The sequence below is a fragment of the Hyperoodon ampullatus genome (genome assembly GCF_949752795.1).
Source record: "Hyperoodon ampullatus genome assembly, chromosome: 11".
Classification (NCBI taxonomy): domain Eukaryota; kingdom Metazoa; phylum Chordata; class Mammalia; order Artiodactyla; family Ziphiidae; genus Hyperoodon; species Hyperoodon ampullatus.
In genome coordinates this window covers 79,951,826-79,967,477 of record NC_136924.1, presented here as the reverse complement: position 1 = coordinate 79,967,477, position 15,652 = coordinate 79,951,826, and the positions used below count along the sequence as shown (strand labels likewise).

The window sequence follows — 15,652 nt, the reverse complement described above, 5'->3', positions numbered from 1 at the left end:
TGGGGTTTTGTTTGTTGGAAGATTTTTAATCACACTTTCAATTTCAGTGCTTGTGATTGGTCTGTTTAAATTTTCTATTTCTTCCTGGTTCAGTCTCAGAAGGTTGTGCTTTTCTAAGAATTTGGCCTTTTCTTCCAGGCTGTCCATTTTATTGGCATATAGTTGCTTGTAGTAATCTCTCATGATCCTTTGTATTTCTGCAGTGTCAGTTGTTACTTCTCCTTTTTCATTTTGAATTCTATTGATTTGAGTCTTCTCCCTTTTTTTCTTGATGAGTCTGGCTAATGGTTTATCAATTTTGTTTATCTTCTCAAAGAACCAGCTTTTAGTTTTATTGATCTTTGCTATCATTTCCTTCATTTCTTTTTCATTTATTTCTGATCTGATATTTATGATTTCTTTTCTTCTGCTAACTTTGGGATTTTTTTGGTTCTTCTTTCTCTAATTGCTTTAGGTGTAAGGTTAGGTTTTTTATTTGAGTTGTTTCTTGTTTCTTGAGGTAGGATTGTACTGCTATAAACTTCCCTCTTAGAACTGCTTTTGCTGCATCCCACAGGTTTTGGGTCATCGTGTTTTCATTGTCATTTGTCTCTAGATATTTTTTGATTTCTTCTTTGATTTCTTCAGTGATTATTTAGTAGTGTATTATTTAGCCTCCATGTATTTGTATTTTTTACATATTTTTTCCTGTAATTGATATCTAGTCTCATAGCATTTTGGCCAGAAAAGATACTTGATATGATTTCAATTTTCTTAAATTTACCAAGCCTTGATTTGTGATCCAAGATATGATCTATCCTCGAGAATGTTCCATGAGCACTTGAGAAGAAAGTGTAATCTGCTGTTTTTGGATGGATTATTCTATAAATATCAATTAAGTCCATCTTGTTTAATGTATCATTTAAAGCTTGTATTTCCTTATTATTTTCTGTCTGGATGATCTGTCCATTGGTGAAAGTGGGGTGTTAAAGTCCCCTACTATGAATGTGTTACTGTCGATTTCCCCTTTTATGGCTGTTAGTATTTGCCTTATGTATTGAGGTGCTCCTATGTTGGGTGCATAAATATTTACAATTGTTAACTCTTCTTCTTGGATTGATCCCTTGATCACTATGTAGTGTCCTTCTTTGTCTCTTGTAATAGTCTTTATTTTAAAGTCTATTTTGTCTGATATAAGAATTGGTACTCCAACTTTCTTTTGATTTCCATTTGCATGGAATATCTGTTTTCCATCCCCTCACTTTCAGTCTGTATGTGTCCCTAAGTCTGAAGTGGGTCTCTTATAGATAGCATATGTACGGGTCTTGTTTTTGTATCCATTCAGCCAGTCTATGTCTTTTGGTTGGAGCATTTAATCCGTTTACATTTAAGGTAGTTATCGATATGTATGTTCCTATTACCAATTTCTTAATTGTTTTGGGTTTGTTATTGTAAGTCTTTTCCTTCTCTTGTGTTTCCTGCCTAGAGAAGTTCCTTTAGCATTTGTTGTAGAGCTGGTTTGGTGGTGCTAAATCCTGTTAGCTTTTGCTTATCTGTAAAGGTTTTGATTTCTCCATCGAATCTGAATGAGGTCCTTGCTGGGTAGAGTAATCTTGGTTGTAGGTTTTTCCCTTTCATCACTTTAAATATGTCCTGCCACTCCTTTCTGTCTTGAAGAGTTTCTGCTGAAAGGTCAGCTGTTAACCTTTTGGGGATTCCCTTGTGTGTTAATTGTTGCTTTTCCCTTGCTGCTTTTAATATTTTTTCTTTGTATTTAATTTTTGATAGTTTGATTAATATGTGTCTTGGCGTTTTTCTCCTTGGATTTATCCTGTATGGTACTCTCTGTGATTCCTGGGCTTGATTGACTATTTCTTTACCCATATTAGGGACGTTTTCAACTGTAATCTCTTCAAATATTTTCTCAGTCCCTTTTTTTTCCTCTTCTTCTTCTGGGACCCCTGTATTTCGAATGTTGGTGCATTTAATGTTGTCCCAGAGGTCTCTGAGATTGTCCTCAATTCTTTTTCTTCTTTTTTCTTTTTTCTGCTCTGCAGTAGTTATTTCTGCTATTTTATCTTCCAGGTCACTTATCCATTCTTCTGCCTCAGTTATTCTGGTATTGATTCCTTTTAAAGAATTTTTAATTTCATGTATTGTGTTGTTCATCATTGTTTGTTTGCTCTTTAGTTCTTCTAGGTCCTTGTTAAACGTTTCTTGTATTTTCTCCATTCTATTTCCAAGATTTTGGATCACATTTACTACCATTACTCTGAATTCTTTTTCAGGTAGACTGCCTATTTACTCTTCATTTGTTTGGTGTGTTGGGTTTTTACCTTGCTCCTTCATCTGCTGTGTGTTTTTCTGTCTTCTCATTTTGCTTAACCTACTGTGTTTGGGGTCTCCGTTTCACAGGCTGCAGGTTCGTATTTTCCGTTGTTTTTGGTGGCTGTCCCCAGTGGCTAAGGTTGGTTCAGTAGGTTGTGTTGGCTTCCTGGTGGAGGGGACTGGTGCCTGTGTTCTGGTGGATGAGGCTGGATCTTGTCTTTCTGGTGGGCAGGACCACATCTGGTGGTGTGTTTTGGGGTGTCTTTGAACTTAGTATGATTTTAGGCAGCCGCTCTGCTAATAGGTGGGGTTGTGTTCCTGTCTTGCTAGTTGTTTGGCATGGGGTGTCCAGCACTGTAGCTTGCTGGTCGTTGAGTGGAGCTGGGTCTTCGTGTTGAGTTGGAGATCTCTGGGAGAGCTTTTGCTGCTTGATATTACATGGGGCTGGGAGGTCTCTGGTGTACCAATGTCCTGAACTCGGCTCTCCCACCTCAGAGGCTCAGGCCTGACACCTGGCCAGAGCACCAAGACCCTGTCAGCCACACAGTCTCTTTTCAGAAGGCACGGCTGTGCTTTGAGAGAGACAGAAGACGTGGAAGTGTGTGGGTGGTCTCTATAGTCAAAAGTCCTGAGTTCCAGTGCTGACTTTCCTGCTAACAGGTCTTTGGCTTCTGTTTCTTTATCTGCTAGCGTTGGAGGGTCTCCTGCAGAGGCAGGGGGTGGCTGTGGCTCACCATCAAAAATCCCCTAATTGTTAAATATTTATACTGAAAGAAAAAAATAACATATGGTAGCCAAGGCATGTGCTACATTTATAGAAAGAGGCTGCTTTTACATAGGATACACCTAGATAATCTCATATCCTTACCAAAAGAAGTCTTTGTTATGTGAACTGTAGTTTAATCACAGATTTTTAGTTTGGAATAAGAATGATTTGAGGGTGTTCAGCCACATTTTAAAAGAAAAGCCAGGATGGTGATTTGAGCATGGAGTGAAAGCCCTAAAGTTTGGGAAATGAAGAGAATGGGTCAGTCTGCTAGTGTAGCTATTTTTCCCTGTGATTAGGAACCCAAGGAAGTACATGCACTTCAGGAAACGGGGATGGTGGCTAAGTAAATTGCCCAGGATGAATCGTAAAGATTCAAACTGAAAAAAATGATAGTGAAGTCATCTCCTGTTTTATAATAATACGACTTGTTAAGGAACAAAATTCAAGTGAGTAAATTTTAAAGATCTTGTTGGCTTTATTCAGCGATTCATGAATCCAGCAGCATCCCCTTGACTTTTGTAGGTGGAAGGGAGCAGGAACAGTGAAGTCTTACTTGGCATTTGCTGATTGGTTAAAGCAGGGTTATTTCCTTACATGGAGCAAAGAGAGGTCTTGGGGCCCAGCCAGGTAACTTGTGCTGAGCCGGAAGTGCTGACTGGTTGACCTAGGCCTTCCTTTTCTGGGAGAGTCAAGCAGAGAAAATTTAGTTATTTTCGGGCTTGCTAACATGGGGCTTAGCATGACTGACTCCATCTTGTGCCCAGTCTGGTTACTTTAACAGACTGCACATTTTATAACCTTTTATAGTATCACAGGGTGAGAATACCACTCAGTAACTGAAACAAAAATCACAAAGCTGAATTTATTGCTTATTTAAGTAAGTGAACTTTGCTGGTCAAGGACATTCTCTTTGAGTGGATCACATGGAGGGTTTTTAGGATGCTAGGAGCTCAGGGGTTGGGCTTTCAGAGGCAGGAGTGAGTTGACATCAGCTGTGTGTGGTTGTGAAGGCGAGACTGTTGTTGACTGGTTGGCATTCAGACGTGTGTTCCTGGTGTGAGTCCCTACCTGACTAGCTGACTCGCAGAAGCCAAGAGCTATCTCAGATTGGTTGACTTGCAGAAGTGAGTTCACTCATTTTTTTACTGGAATATTTTTTGAAGTGTTTCATTTATTGCTTCGTGGAGTGGCTCACAATCTAACTCCTCTCTGGTTGTCAGAAATTACTGAAAACCAGTGTTTAGAAATCCTTTGACCAAATCCATCCTTAGGATATACAAAGCATTTCTGCAGGGGAAATGTATTATTTTTTTTGTTTGTTTTTGCTATAATATTGTTACGATTAATCAACATGGTTTAAGTAATGTAGCCACAAAGTCTATTATAATTTGTTTTAATTACACCTTTTGTCAATTCTGTTCATCGAAGTTAGTCAGCTTGTTCACATATAGAATAATAATTAACTGGCTTGACCAATGTTCTATATTAGACTAATGGTAGAAATTAAAATGGAAATAGTGCTTTGTTTACGAAGCTCTTTAACCAAATCTCATCTAAAATCATTGCAACCCTGTAAGGTAGGCATTGTCATTGTCATTTTACAGAGGACAAAACTGACTTGCCTAAGTTTAAGGCAGTTAAGTGATTGCCTGAGGTCAAGGTCACTTAGGCAAGTGTGTCAGGGCCAAGATTTCAACCGGGGCTTAAAGTTGTTAGATTTTTCTATTAACTTACTTAATGGTATTTATTATGTCTTATTCTCAATATTCGGTGTCTTCTTCAGAAGCAAGTTCAATAATTACTTTCTTCCAGAATGTTTTCTCTGAGTAACACTTACACATGTTTATGTCCTGAAACCATTTTATAAATATAAGAATAGAGTTCTAAACACAGGTGTATGAAATTTTAGCCATAAATAGACCACTTAATTGTCTTATTTATTTTTTGTTACTCTGTGGCTTGTGTTTTGTTTATTTGTTGGATTGATTTTTGGCCTTTTATTATTATATTACAGTTCCACACCAGCATCTTGCAAGTTTCAATCCCTTCATTATTGCCAGCATCTAAAGGCTTGGAAACTTCTGAAAAAGTGAAATTGCCTCCTAAGCCAGAGACTTCATTTGAGGAGAAGTATATGTCATTTATGATCTAACACTGTGATATAAATACCCAGAAAAGTAGATCCACCAAAAGCAAGGGTGCACTGCATTTATTTTCAGACATAATCTTTTACCCAGAGAAGCAAGAAACAGCAAGACTTGTGCCAGGGAACCCCATGCAGTTCTGTATTATTAAAATAAAAGATGTGAAGTAGGAGGTAACTGGAGATGAGGCTGGGGAGGTGTGCTGATTAGGTTAGAGAGGGATTTTAGGGAACTTGGATTTTATATCCTGGGTCATAGGTGGCCATCAAAGGATTGCAAGCAGAATAGCGGCAGTCATGTATGTGCCTGAGGCTGTTTGGAAGACGCTGTGAAGGAGACAGGAGAGGGATACAGTAGTTCCTCTGTAGGCAAATAGAATTTGGGGGGACCATCTTCCCAAATTAATTGCCTAATCTTACAATTAGATCAAGTAAAATTAAATAGAATATCAAAAAATAGAGAAATAACTGTCCTTGCACAGTTTTTTGTTTTTGACAATTCTGTTCAGTTGGAATATTTATGGTCTTTTTTTTTTTCATGAAGCTCATAAATACCTTTTTTCTTTAATATTTTAGTGATGGAAAACTAATCCTTGGTTCTGCCGTTGAAACTCAACTATGCGATAGTCTTTCGTAAGTTCTGTTTTATCAAATGTAAAAAAAAATGATTGATGCTTGGGAAAGAGGAAGCTTCTGTTACACTAACAATGACTAGTATTAAAAGCAAATGACTCTGAGGCATGAATGAACTAATGCAGCCGTAATGATCGTGTGGGGGGGCGTGGAGTGGGGTTTGTAAAGTAACACATCAACACTGGCTCTTTTACCATTATCTCGTGCCAGGTTTCTGCCATCTTAGCCTTTCTTCATCAGTTTTCATTTGAAGTTCGGTGCTTTTAATTTCATTTTTGTACTGACTTATATTCTGGATATAAATGTATCAGAAAAGCATTGCAGAGAACGATGCAATGGCTGGCAAGGCTGCCATGGTTTTTTATACTTTCAACTTAATAAGCTGACCTAATAGCTAAGTTTATCCAAGTTAATGTCTGTATTACATTAGGAAAATCTATTTTCAGAGCAGTACTCAAAGATGAGATCTTTTCTTTGCTGTCCATTATCTTTTACTGTATTTGGTAGTCGACATTTCTAGCAACTTATTTACACATAAATACATGAGAAATGCCTTTTAAAGCTTTTGTTGGTGTAGTATATTATTCTGTGTCTTAGAGCAAAGATGTTACTTTTTTCGCTCTGTTTTTAAACTGGTCACATACTCCTGCCTTCAGTTTTTGAGTAACACCAGCTCTGTATAATTGAATGCTACTTATGTGAAAGAGAAAGGCTCTCCAGATGTTCACACTGTCACTCTGCCTTTACTAGGATTGTAAGTGAGTTATTATAGGCAACAATAGGGATTCCTCTATCATGCTTGATTAGAACTATAAAATGAAGTGCTTTGCCAGACTCAGAAAATTGATTCCTTTGTAAATTGGAAAGTAAAGCTTTTGTCCTGTATTTTCATTAGGAGGATTATATATGAAACGTACATGAGTATTTTAAAAGTCCCTGGTGTGAATGTGTATTTGCAAAGGATACGCCACTAGTCCGTGGAAAACACTGGTTTATTTTCAAATATTGACATCACAAGATAGTCCTAAGTGTTTTTCCAGCTATTCTGACATGTGCAGAACATTTAGAGTTATTGGCAGGGCCGTTAACCACCCCTGCTTTTAAAAGAACTGAACATTATAATTTAGTTAAGCACATAAGTGACTGCCTAAATCCAGATTTTCTTTTATTTCCAGGTTTCCACTCACATACAATCTTAGTTTCTTTCCAAGCCATTCTACTTAGAAACAGGGACACCAGAGCCACTTATTATTAATCATAATTGTTATTATCATTATTTTTAGAACTTCAAGTCTGCAAAAGTCTAGCAGCCTTGGCAATCTGAAGAAAGAGTCATCAGATGGGGTTGGTCCTGTGTTTTTTCTGTCTGTTACCCTGAAAAGAAAACATTTAGGAATCTTCATTTTCCCGTTTGTGGTTTCAATAATGGAAAATTATTAGATACCATAGTTAATGATAAATATTAAGAAATATGAGTATAAAAGATTGAAAGTAAAGCCCAAAGTGGAGACTTTAATAAAACATTGTAGGAAATAAATGAAAGTGAGATTTTGTAGCTTAGGAATAGATGTAAATTGATTTTAATTTGTTGAATTCTGACTAGATAAAGGATTCCTATAACAATCTTAAATACTGTTGTTGTTTTGAACAGGAAAAGGAGTCTGTTCCGAAGCCTTCAGAGGTAATTTTTATGTCCAGATTACAATGTAAGAATGTTTGGGAGTTCTAATATACATAGTAGACTTCTTAATACATAATACGTAAGACTGCTTAATACGTAATACGTAAGACTGCGTAAATGTCTCCAATAAACCAAAACTCCCAGAATCTGCAAAACATGCCAAATGAATGAAGCCCAACAGAAAAGATCACATACGACATGAATCCATGAACTAGATAGGGGTGTTGGTTGCACAACACTGTGAATGTGATAAATGCCACAGAATTGCTCACTTTAAAATAGTTACTTTTGGGGCTTCCCTGGTGGCGCAGTGGTTGAGAATCTGCCTGCTAATGCAGGGGACATGGGTTCGAGCCCTGGTCTGGGAAGATCCCACATGCCGCAGAGCAACTAGACCCATGAGCCACAACTAGACCCATGAGCCTGCGCGTCTGGAGCCTGTGCTCCGCAATAAGAGAGGCCGGGATAGTGAGAGGCCCATGCACCGCGAAGAAGAGTGGCCCCTGCTCGCCGCAACTAGAGAAAGCCCTCACACAGAAACGAAGACCCAACACAGCCAAAAATAAATAAATAAACAAATGTGGGGTTTAAAAAAAAGGTGGGGGGGAGGAATATTAAAATAGTTACTTTTACGTTATATGACTTTCACCTCAGTAAGTTATTGAAAAAAACAAAAACAAAGCCCCAAACTCTCCTTCACGCTATTCGATGATCATAATGACCATACCCAGCCTTCCTTAGACTTCACAAAAAGCCCTTTTTAGAAAGATCACCAGCTGTTTATTTTATATAACCACTGTCCATCTACAGCTAACATTCTGGGTTTGTTTTTGTTTTTGTTTTTTTTTTTGCGGTACGCGGGCCTCTCACTGTTGTGGCCTCTCCCGTTGCGGAGCACAGGCTCCGGACGCGCAGGCTCAGCGGCCATGGCTCACGGGCCCAGCCGCTCTGCGGCATGTGGGATCTTCCCGGACCGGGGCACAAACCTGTGTCTCCTGCATCAGCAGGCAGACTCTCAACCACTGTCCCACCAGGGAAGCCCAACATTCTGGTATTTTTAAAGGCATCATCAGCATGGGCTCTGGTTCTTCTTTTGTCTGATTTTCGGTCGTTACCCTTGCACAGGTCACAGTCCGGTAGATGTACTATCCCCAGATGCAGGCCCTCGACTGTTGGCTCTTAGTGCCTTGAGTCGTGATATAGGTGTAACTGACAAAACACAGACAGTGGACACAGCTGTAATTCAAGCCATTGTTCTTTTTGTCTCGCTAATTCAATAAGTGGTGTGAAATGATTTTGGCCTTAGCATTAAGACAGATAACAGTACCACTACGTTGTGGCATTTGTACATTTTTAGTTACTATGAATGGTAGATATATAGAGGAAAATAACCACCTTAAAAGCCTGTATCCCCTCACCCTTCTCTCCACTTCTGCAAAAAAGAAAGAGAGGACAAGAGATGTTCAAGAAATGAGAACATGCAAACAAAAGAATCCTTGGAGAGTACTGAAACAATATAAGAGACCATGTTACTATAACTGACAATTCAAATAACCAAAAAGCTCAAAAATAAGCTATAGGCATACCTCGGAGGTATTGCAGGTGCAGGTCCAGGCCACCATAATAATGCAAATATTGCAATAAAATAAATGTTGCAATAAAGTGAGTCACACAAATTGTTTGGTTTCCCAGTGCATATAAAAGTTATGTTTACACTATACTGTAGTCTGTTACATCTGCGGTAGCTGTATGTGTAAAAAAAAAACAATGTACATACCTTCATTAAAAAGTGCTTTATAGGGCTTCCCTGGTGGCGCAGTGGTTGAGGGTCTGCCTGCCGATGCAGGGGACACGGGTTCATGCCCCGGTCCGGGGGGATCCCGCATGCCATGGAGCGGCTGGGCCGGTGAGCCATGGCCGCTGAGCCTGCGCGTCCGGAGCCTGTGCTCCGCAGCGGGAGGGTCCACAACAGTGAGAGGCCCGCGTAACGCAAAAAACCAAAACAAAACAAAACAAAAGTCATGTCCCAGATCTCCATATAATAATGATGAAAAAGTTTGATATATTGTGAGGATTACCAAAATGTGACATAGGGACACAAAATGAGCAAATGCTCTTGGAAAAATGGCACCAATGCAGGGTTGCCACAAACTTTCAGTTTGTAAAAACACAGTATCTACGAGGCACAATAAAGCGAGACACAATAAAATGAGGTATGCCTGTATTTAAAAATCACAATTGAAATTCTTGAAAAAGATCCTGAGATATTGTAAAGGTCTGAAGTGGCTTCTGAATCAATCAAGAAAAATTTAATTTTAGTGGGTTTAGTTAAGCGTATCTGAACGTATCACAGTCTTTGAAACTGGTGATCCATGTTTGGTAACTCACAGGCAAGATGTGAGTATAACCCAGAATCCTGTTTCAAAAAATATATATTTTAAACAGTTGCTGATTTTGCTTTCATTTTATTATTAATTCTTTGAGAGGAATATTTAAAATAACTGGAGTAGAAACTCTTTATACTGCTTGTATAGGAGCTTGGGACTAATGCCTACTTTATAGAATAATTACATTATATTGGGCTTCTACTGATGTAGTTATAAAGACTGAGAACTATATCATAGCCAAATCTTTGTCATAAATGATAGAAAAGTAGGACATCTACTGCTAGTTACATAATATTTTATCTCCATGTCTATGAGGCAAATAAAATAAAATTTGAGAATGTCTAAATCTATCCTAAATATTTAAAGCCCTAAATACATGGATTAAGATTAGTGATGAACATGTCTTTGTTGTTGTTCCTTAAGTAGCTTTCAGAACTGACCCTTTTTAACTTCTAACAAGGCATTTGACATTCGTAATCAATTTGTTAGTTCAGTTATTCTTTTAAATAAAATCACGTGTGTAACATATTTAGTACTGTGCCAGGCATGTACTGATAATGATGCACATTCGTGCTGTGTCACATTTATTATCACTTCTCTCTCAGGCTAAAGCTGTGGTAGAAAGCAGCCCATTTGGGAGCCTCCCTCACAAAGCTCCGGGACACGATGCCTCTGTGGATGACAATCCCTTTGGCACTCGAAAAACCAGATCTTCCTTTGGTCGTGGATTTTTTAAAATCAAAAGTAACAAGAGGACAGCAAGTGCACCAAACTTGGGTATGTGTGGCCAAAATGCCTTTGCCTTAATTCTTCCAGAATGAGGAAAAGATCAATCTTTTCCCTTATTCATCTATTTGTACATTTCTCTTTCTCAGAAATGACGGTGAATGACTTGGGGGAAAAGTTAGCAAAAAATGCTTCCATGGGCTTAATTCAGAGGTAAAGATAGTGTGGACTTTCTCACCCTGCTCTCTGTTCTGGGTGTAAACTTAGACCAAAAACCGTGATTCTCTCTGACATCATTATAAGCAGTTTCCCATCTATTCCGAAAGAGGGTAAAATTAACCCCATAATGACAGTGCTAATGGAGTCTGTGTGTAGCGTCGGAAGCACAGTGCGGTGCCCGCCTTCCCTCCCACTGTGTGTATTTTGTGAGTAGGAGTTTGATCTGTGTTTCATTTTGTCATTCCCCTGTGTTCTCTCCATTGGGCTGCGTGTGATTGTGTGCATTGTTGGGATTTCTGAAGATCGTAAACGAAGTGCCAGTGCACCCACCTTAGGTACCGTACCCCTGCATGCCTCCTTCGCCAGCGCCTCGCTCCCAACCGAGCTAATCCCTGCTCTTTGGCATCTGTCACCTCTAGAAAGTGAGCTGGCAGCATCAGAAAACGGAGTTCTCTACTCCAGAGTTCCTCCCACCTTCCGCTCAAAAGGACTCTCTATAGAGCCTTTGCTTCCAAGCCTGAACGCTGCTGTAACCCATGCTAATGGCACCTTGCGAGCAGCTCTGCGAGGACCTAGATGTGCCCAGTGGCCATCCGAGTGCAGGGCAGGAGTGCCCTGGTGTCATAAATCCAGCTCCTTCACCCCGAAGCACATATCACATCACGCTAACTCGCAGGGCCTTGCGACGCCTTCTCCACGGTTATGTTTCCCCAGCCTCCAGAAAGAAATGTTTTTAGCCAAACAGGTCTGTGGAAGACATTGAAAACGTTCATTTTAGACTGACTTCTCTCAGGGGAACATTCTTCTGACACATTATTGCTTTGAAGATGTGGGTGACATTTAGTGACAGCAGAGGTAACTGTATGCCATATCTGAGGAGTCACCCCCAAAGCGATTTTAAGAGAGGGGAAGCTCAGTTTTCCTCTTTAAAGGGCAGAATACAGTAGGGGGAAAATCCTCAAAATAAAAAATAAAAACAGGATGCTTTTAAAATAAAGGTGGGCTGGGCAACATTTTCAGGGACACCTGTAACCGTCATGGCTGTAGAGTTTGAATGGAAATGTTCTTTTGGGTTTTCCCAATAGGTCCTATTACCTTGTATAGATATCCCCAGAGGTATTCATGTAGATCAGCAAAGGTGACTTCTCTCTCTCTGTACCGTTAAATGTCCAGAATGAACACAGGGTGAATAAAAATGATCTCTTCAGACAACTATTTTCAAATGTTTTTGCATCTTTCTTAGAAGAAATACATTGTCAACGCTAAGAGGCAAATGCTGCTTACCATAACCTATAATCACAGCTCTGCTTCATAGAAAAGTCAGCCTCTGCAACTTTTAGATCTTGCTGAAACACTGTCCCTGTGGTTTTTGTACAACTTTTACTTTGCTGTATAAAAGTGCACATTCTCACACTGAGGAAACAGCATTCCTTGTGTTTGCTAGTGTGGGATCGTCTGTTAAAAGACAGCTAGAAGAACTAGGATAGTTGATGCTAGGAGGTCTGAGAGTAGCAGATTTGGATGTTATTGTTTTATGGCAGAATCAACTGGCATTGATTTATATCAAATGAAAAATTTACGAAGACCCAGTTCATTCTTCTCTCAGTGTCTGAAACATTACATTTTAAATAGGAATACATTTCTTATATAAAGAATTGCCAGAACTTGGTAAACAATTTGATGTAAATGCCAAAGGAAAGGAGGGAATGAAAAGAAAATGACAAAGAGTTTGGACTGGAATAACAGGGAGAAAATTAACTAGTATTAATGAAATATGAAATACAAAAATGTAAGAGAAGACTCTCAGGAAAATTAGATGGATTTGTTGAGTCCAAGATATCCCTTGCACATCAAATTGGGAATATCCACAGACATTCAGATACTGAAGCTGGGGAGAGAGATTATTAGGCTCAGAGATTCTGATACCAGCTGCTTGTAAATGAGCAAAGCCATCATTTCGGGCTGAGCATAGAGTGCGTGAGCTTGTCAAAAGATCCTGCAGAGGGAACCCAGGACAGAATCTTGGAGTGGAAGAAGAGGAGAAAACAGTGGTACAGCAAAGAAACTTTCAGATGACAGATCTAGGAGCATGTCATGTCAGGAAACTAAAGGAGATGACAGTTTTGGAGGAGGTAGTCAGCAGTACCAAGTGCTGTAGCAAGACTGAGTATAATTTCATAACGAATTCAGATCAGTCAAGGAAAGAAGATGGTAATCCTATCCCACCTTTGAATCTCGAAGAAGTTGTAATTTGTAAGTTAATGAACTTGGTACACAATAGAGTAGGCTGTAGAGTAGAACATAGATTTGTGTTCCATTTTTAATATTTGCAGGGTGTTCTTTATAAGTCACTGGTTTATAGACCAAACAGAAGAAGAATTCTTAACAGTTGCTTAAACCAAGGAGGTTAACATCTAGTCATGTTCATTCCATATTTTAAAATTCACCAAGTTCGTATTCTGTTCTTGGAATAGCTGAAACAGAGAAGGAGACACCTGAGCACTTAGATCTGGCTGGTGTATCGTCTCAGCCAAAAGATTCACAGGGGAGCAGTCCCTTCCAGATATCGCCACCATCGCCGGATTCCAAAAAGAAATCTAGGGGTATCATGAGACTCTTTGGAAAGTAAGTAACAGAGCTTTGTCTTGTATGTGGCTCAAATGTCGGAATAAATGGAAAATTGGCTGAAAATAGTTACGAAATTGTAAGGCTTTTGTGATCCTTTTATGGATGGAGAGTGTGATTTGGGATTCATTAACTCATTGACTCTCAGTTAAAGTTTAAATCCAAATGTCTATTCTAACCATACGTAAGCGTCAGTTTAAAATGTTCTGATTAAAGTTGAAGGCTTCCTCCGGTCTAATGTGTTGTGTCTTCTCTTCAGACTTAGGAGAAGTCAATCGACTACATTTAACCCAGATGACATGTCTGAGCCTGAATTCAAAAGAGGAGGGACAAGAGCAACTGCAGGACCCCGACTGGGTTGGTCTCGAGATTTGGGACAATCTAACAGGTAAGAACAGTCAAACGAATGGTCTTTTGCATCTCTACCCAAGCCTCAAGGTCTCGTGAGCACCTGTGGTGTTAGTATGGACCCTGGGTTAGACAGTCAAATCCATTGCTTACTGCTGTGCCTTGTGGAAGCCTCCATCATCTTTAGAGCAGTGCAATTTGGCTGTGGTTGGTGAAAAACTATACAGAAGATGAGGGCTCTGTGAGCTAGGTGAGGACCCAGAGCTAAAGTAGCAGCAGCATCTGTACTAGAATGGCTCTTGGACTTAAATTTTACATAGAAAACAATTATTAGTGCTCTAAAGCATACCTCTGGAAAGATGGGATAGCCTAGTGGTTAAGAATAGGTTCTACAGACTTGTGGTTGCCAAGGGGGAGGGGAGGCGGGGGAGGGATGGATGGGGAGTTCGGGATTAGCAGATGCAAACCATTATATGTAGGATGGATAAACAACAAGGTCCTACTGTGTAGCACAGGGAACTATATTCAACAGCCTGTAATAAACTAGAATGGAAACGAATATGAAAAAGCAATATATATATATAGATATATATGTATACCTGAATTACTTTGCTGTACACTGGAAATTAACACAACACTGTGACTCAGCTGTACTTTACTTTTTTTTTTTTTTTTTTTTTTTTTTTGCGGTACGCGGGCCTCTCACTGTTGTGGCCTCTCCCGTTGCGGAGCACAGGCTCCGGACACGCAGGCTCAGTGGCCATGGCTCACGGGCCCAGCCGCTCCGCGGCATGTGGGATCTTCCCGGACCGGGGCACGAACCCGTGTCCCCTGCATCGGCAGGCGGACTCTCAACCACTGCGCCACCAGGGAAGCCCCCTGTACTTTACTTTAAAAAAAAAAAAAAGAATAGGTTCTAGAGACGGACTGCTTGGACCTGATTTCTGGCTTCACCGCTTCCTACAAGCTGAGTGACCTTGAGCAATTACTTCCATGCTCTGCGCCTCTGTTTCCCATAGTATGAATTAGTACTTACCCCAAAAGATGATTGTGACGATTAAATGAGTTAACGTGTGTTAAGTATCTGGCAAATAACAACTGTTCAGTAGACATTAGTAATTGATACAGTCTGTGAAAACACTTAAAAGACATACATTCTATCCGAATTCTTCAATTTATCAGGACTGTGTAATGTTTTTATCTATTAAGACTCTAAGAACTTTTCCTACACCCTTATCACAGTTTAGGGCTGGTTCAGAACTGCTATGTTGATTTGCTCAACATAAAAAAGGGTGGAGTTGGCAAATATATAGCACAATTCATTGATACTAAATCTTTTAAGATGATAATGGGCTAGAAACCTTTTACACATGGTCCTTCCCACCCAGGCAGAATGCTGGGCACAAGTTTCATCAAGGAGGAAACTCTCTTTGGCCTTCTTCAAATACCAAACAGTCTCATTTGCCATATGTTCTCTCTGTACACAGTAGAGGACTTGCTTGTGCTGTTTAAAAAGAAAAATTTTGTTCATCGCCACATTTTTTTTCCAAACAGGAACACTACTTGTAAAAACAGTAAAAGAAACTAACACAACATTGTAAGTCAACTATACTTTGATAGAAAAAAATCAATTAAAAAAATAGTAAAAGAAAGCAGAAATTTGCTTTGATTGTACTTTCTCATACTCAGTGATGGCATATTGCCCTCTTCTCATTGAATACCATCTGGAGAGAAACCGTAATGCTATTAAAGTTAATTCAAGTTAGACTTGAGTTTCTTTCAGTCTGGCCTAGTGTTTTCTGATTGTAAATTCA

General features: G+C 39.4%; 1 protein-coding gene across 3 annotated transcripts in view; it reads left to right on the top strand.

The window, feature by feature from the left end:
- Positions 1-15,652, top strand: part of PPFIBP1 (PPFIA binding protein 1) — a gene marked incomplete at both ends in the record, with an annotated part of 76,723 nt that overhangs the window by 42,970 nt on the left and 18,101 nt on the right. For 2 of the 3 annotated variants that reach the window (XM_079714701.1, XM_079714700.1), the window contains 7 exons: positions 5,091-5,206; positions 5,796-5,852; positions 7,136-7,196; positions 7,504-7,533; positions 10,526-10,697; positions 13,340-13,490; positions 13,750-13,878. In XM_079714701.1, the coding sequence (XP_079570827.1) occupies positions 5,091-5,206; positions 5,796-5,852; positions 7,136-7,196; positions 7,504-7,533; positions 10,526-10,697; positions 13,340-13,490; positions 13,750-13,878 (716 nt within the window). Of the gene's footprint in view, positions 1-5,090; positions 5,207-5,795; positions 5,853-7,135; positions 7,197-7,503; positions 7,534-10,525; positions 10,698-11,167; positions 11,201-13,339; positions 13,491-13,749; positions 13,879-15,652 lie in introns of all 3 variants that reach the window. The other variant, XM_079714699.1, reaches the window with a different exon arrangement.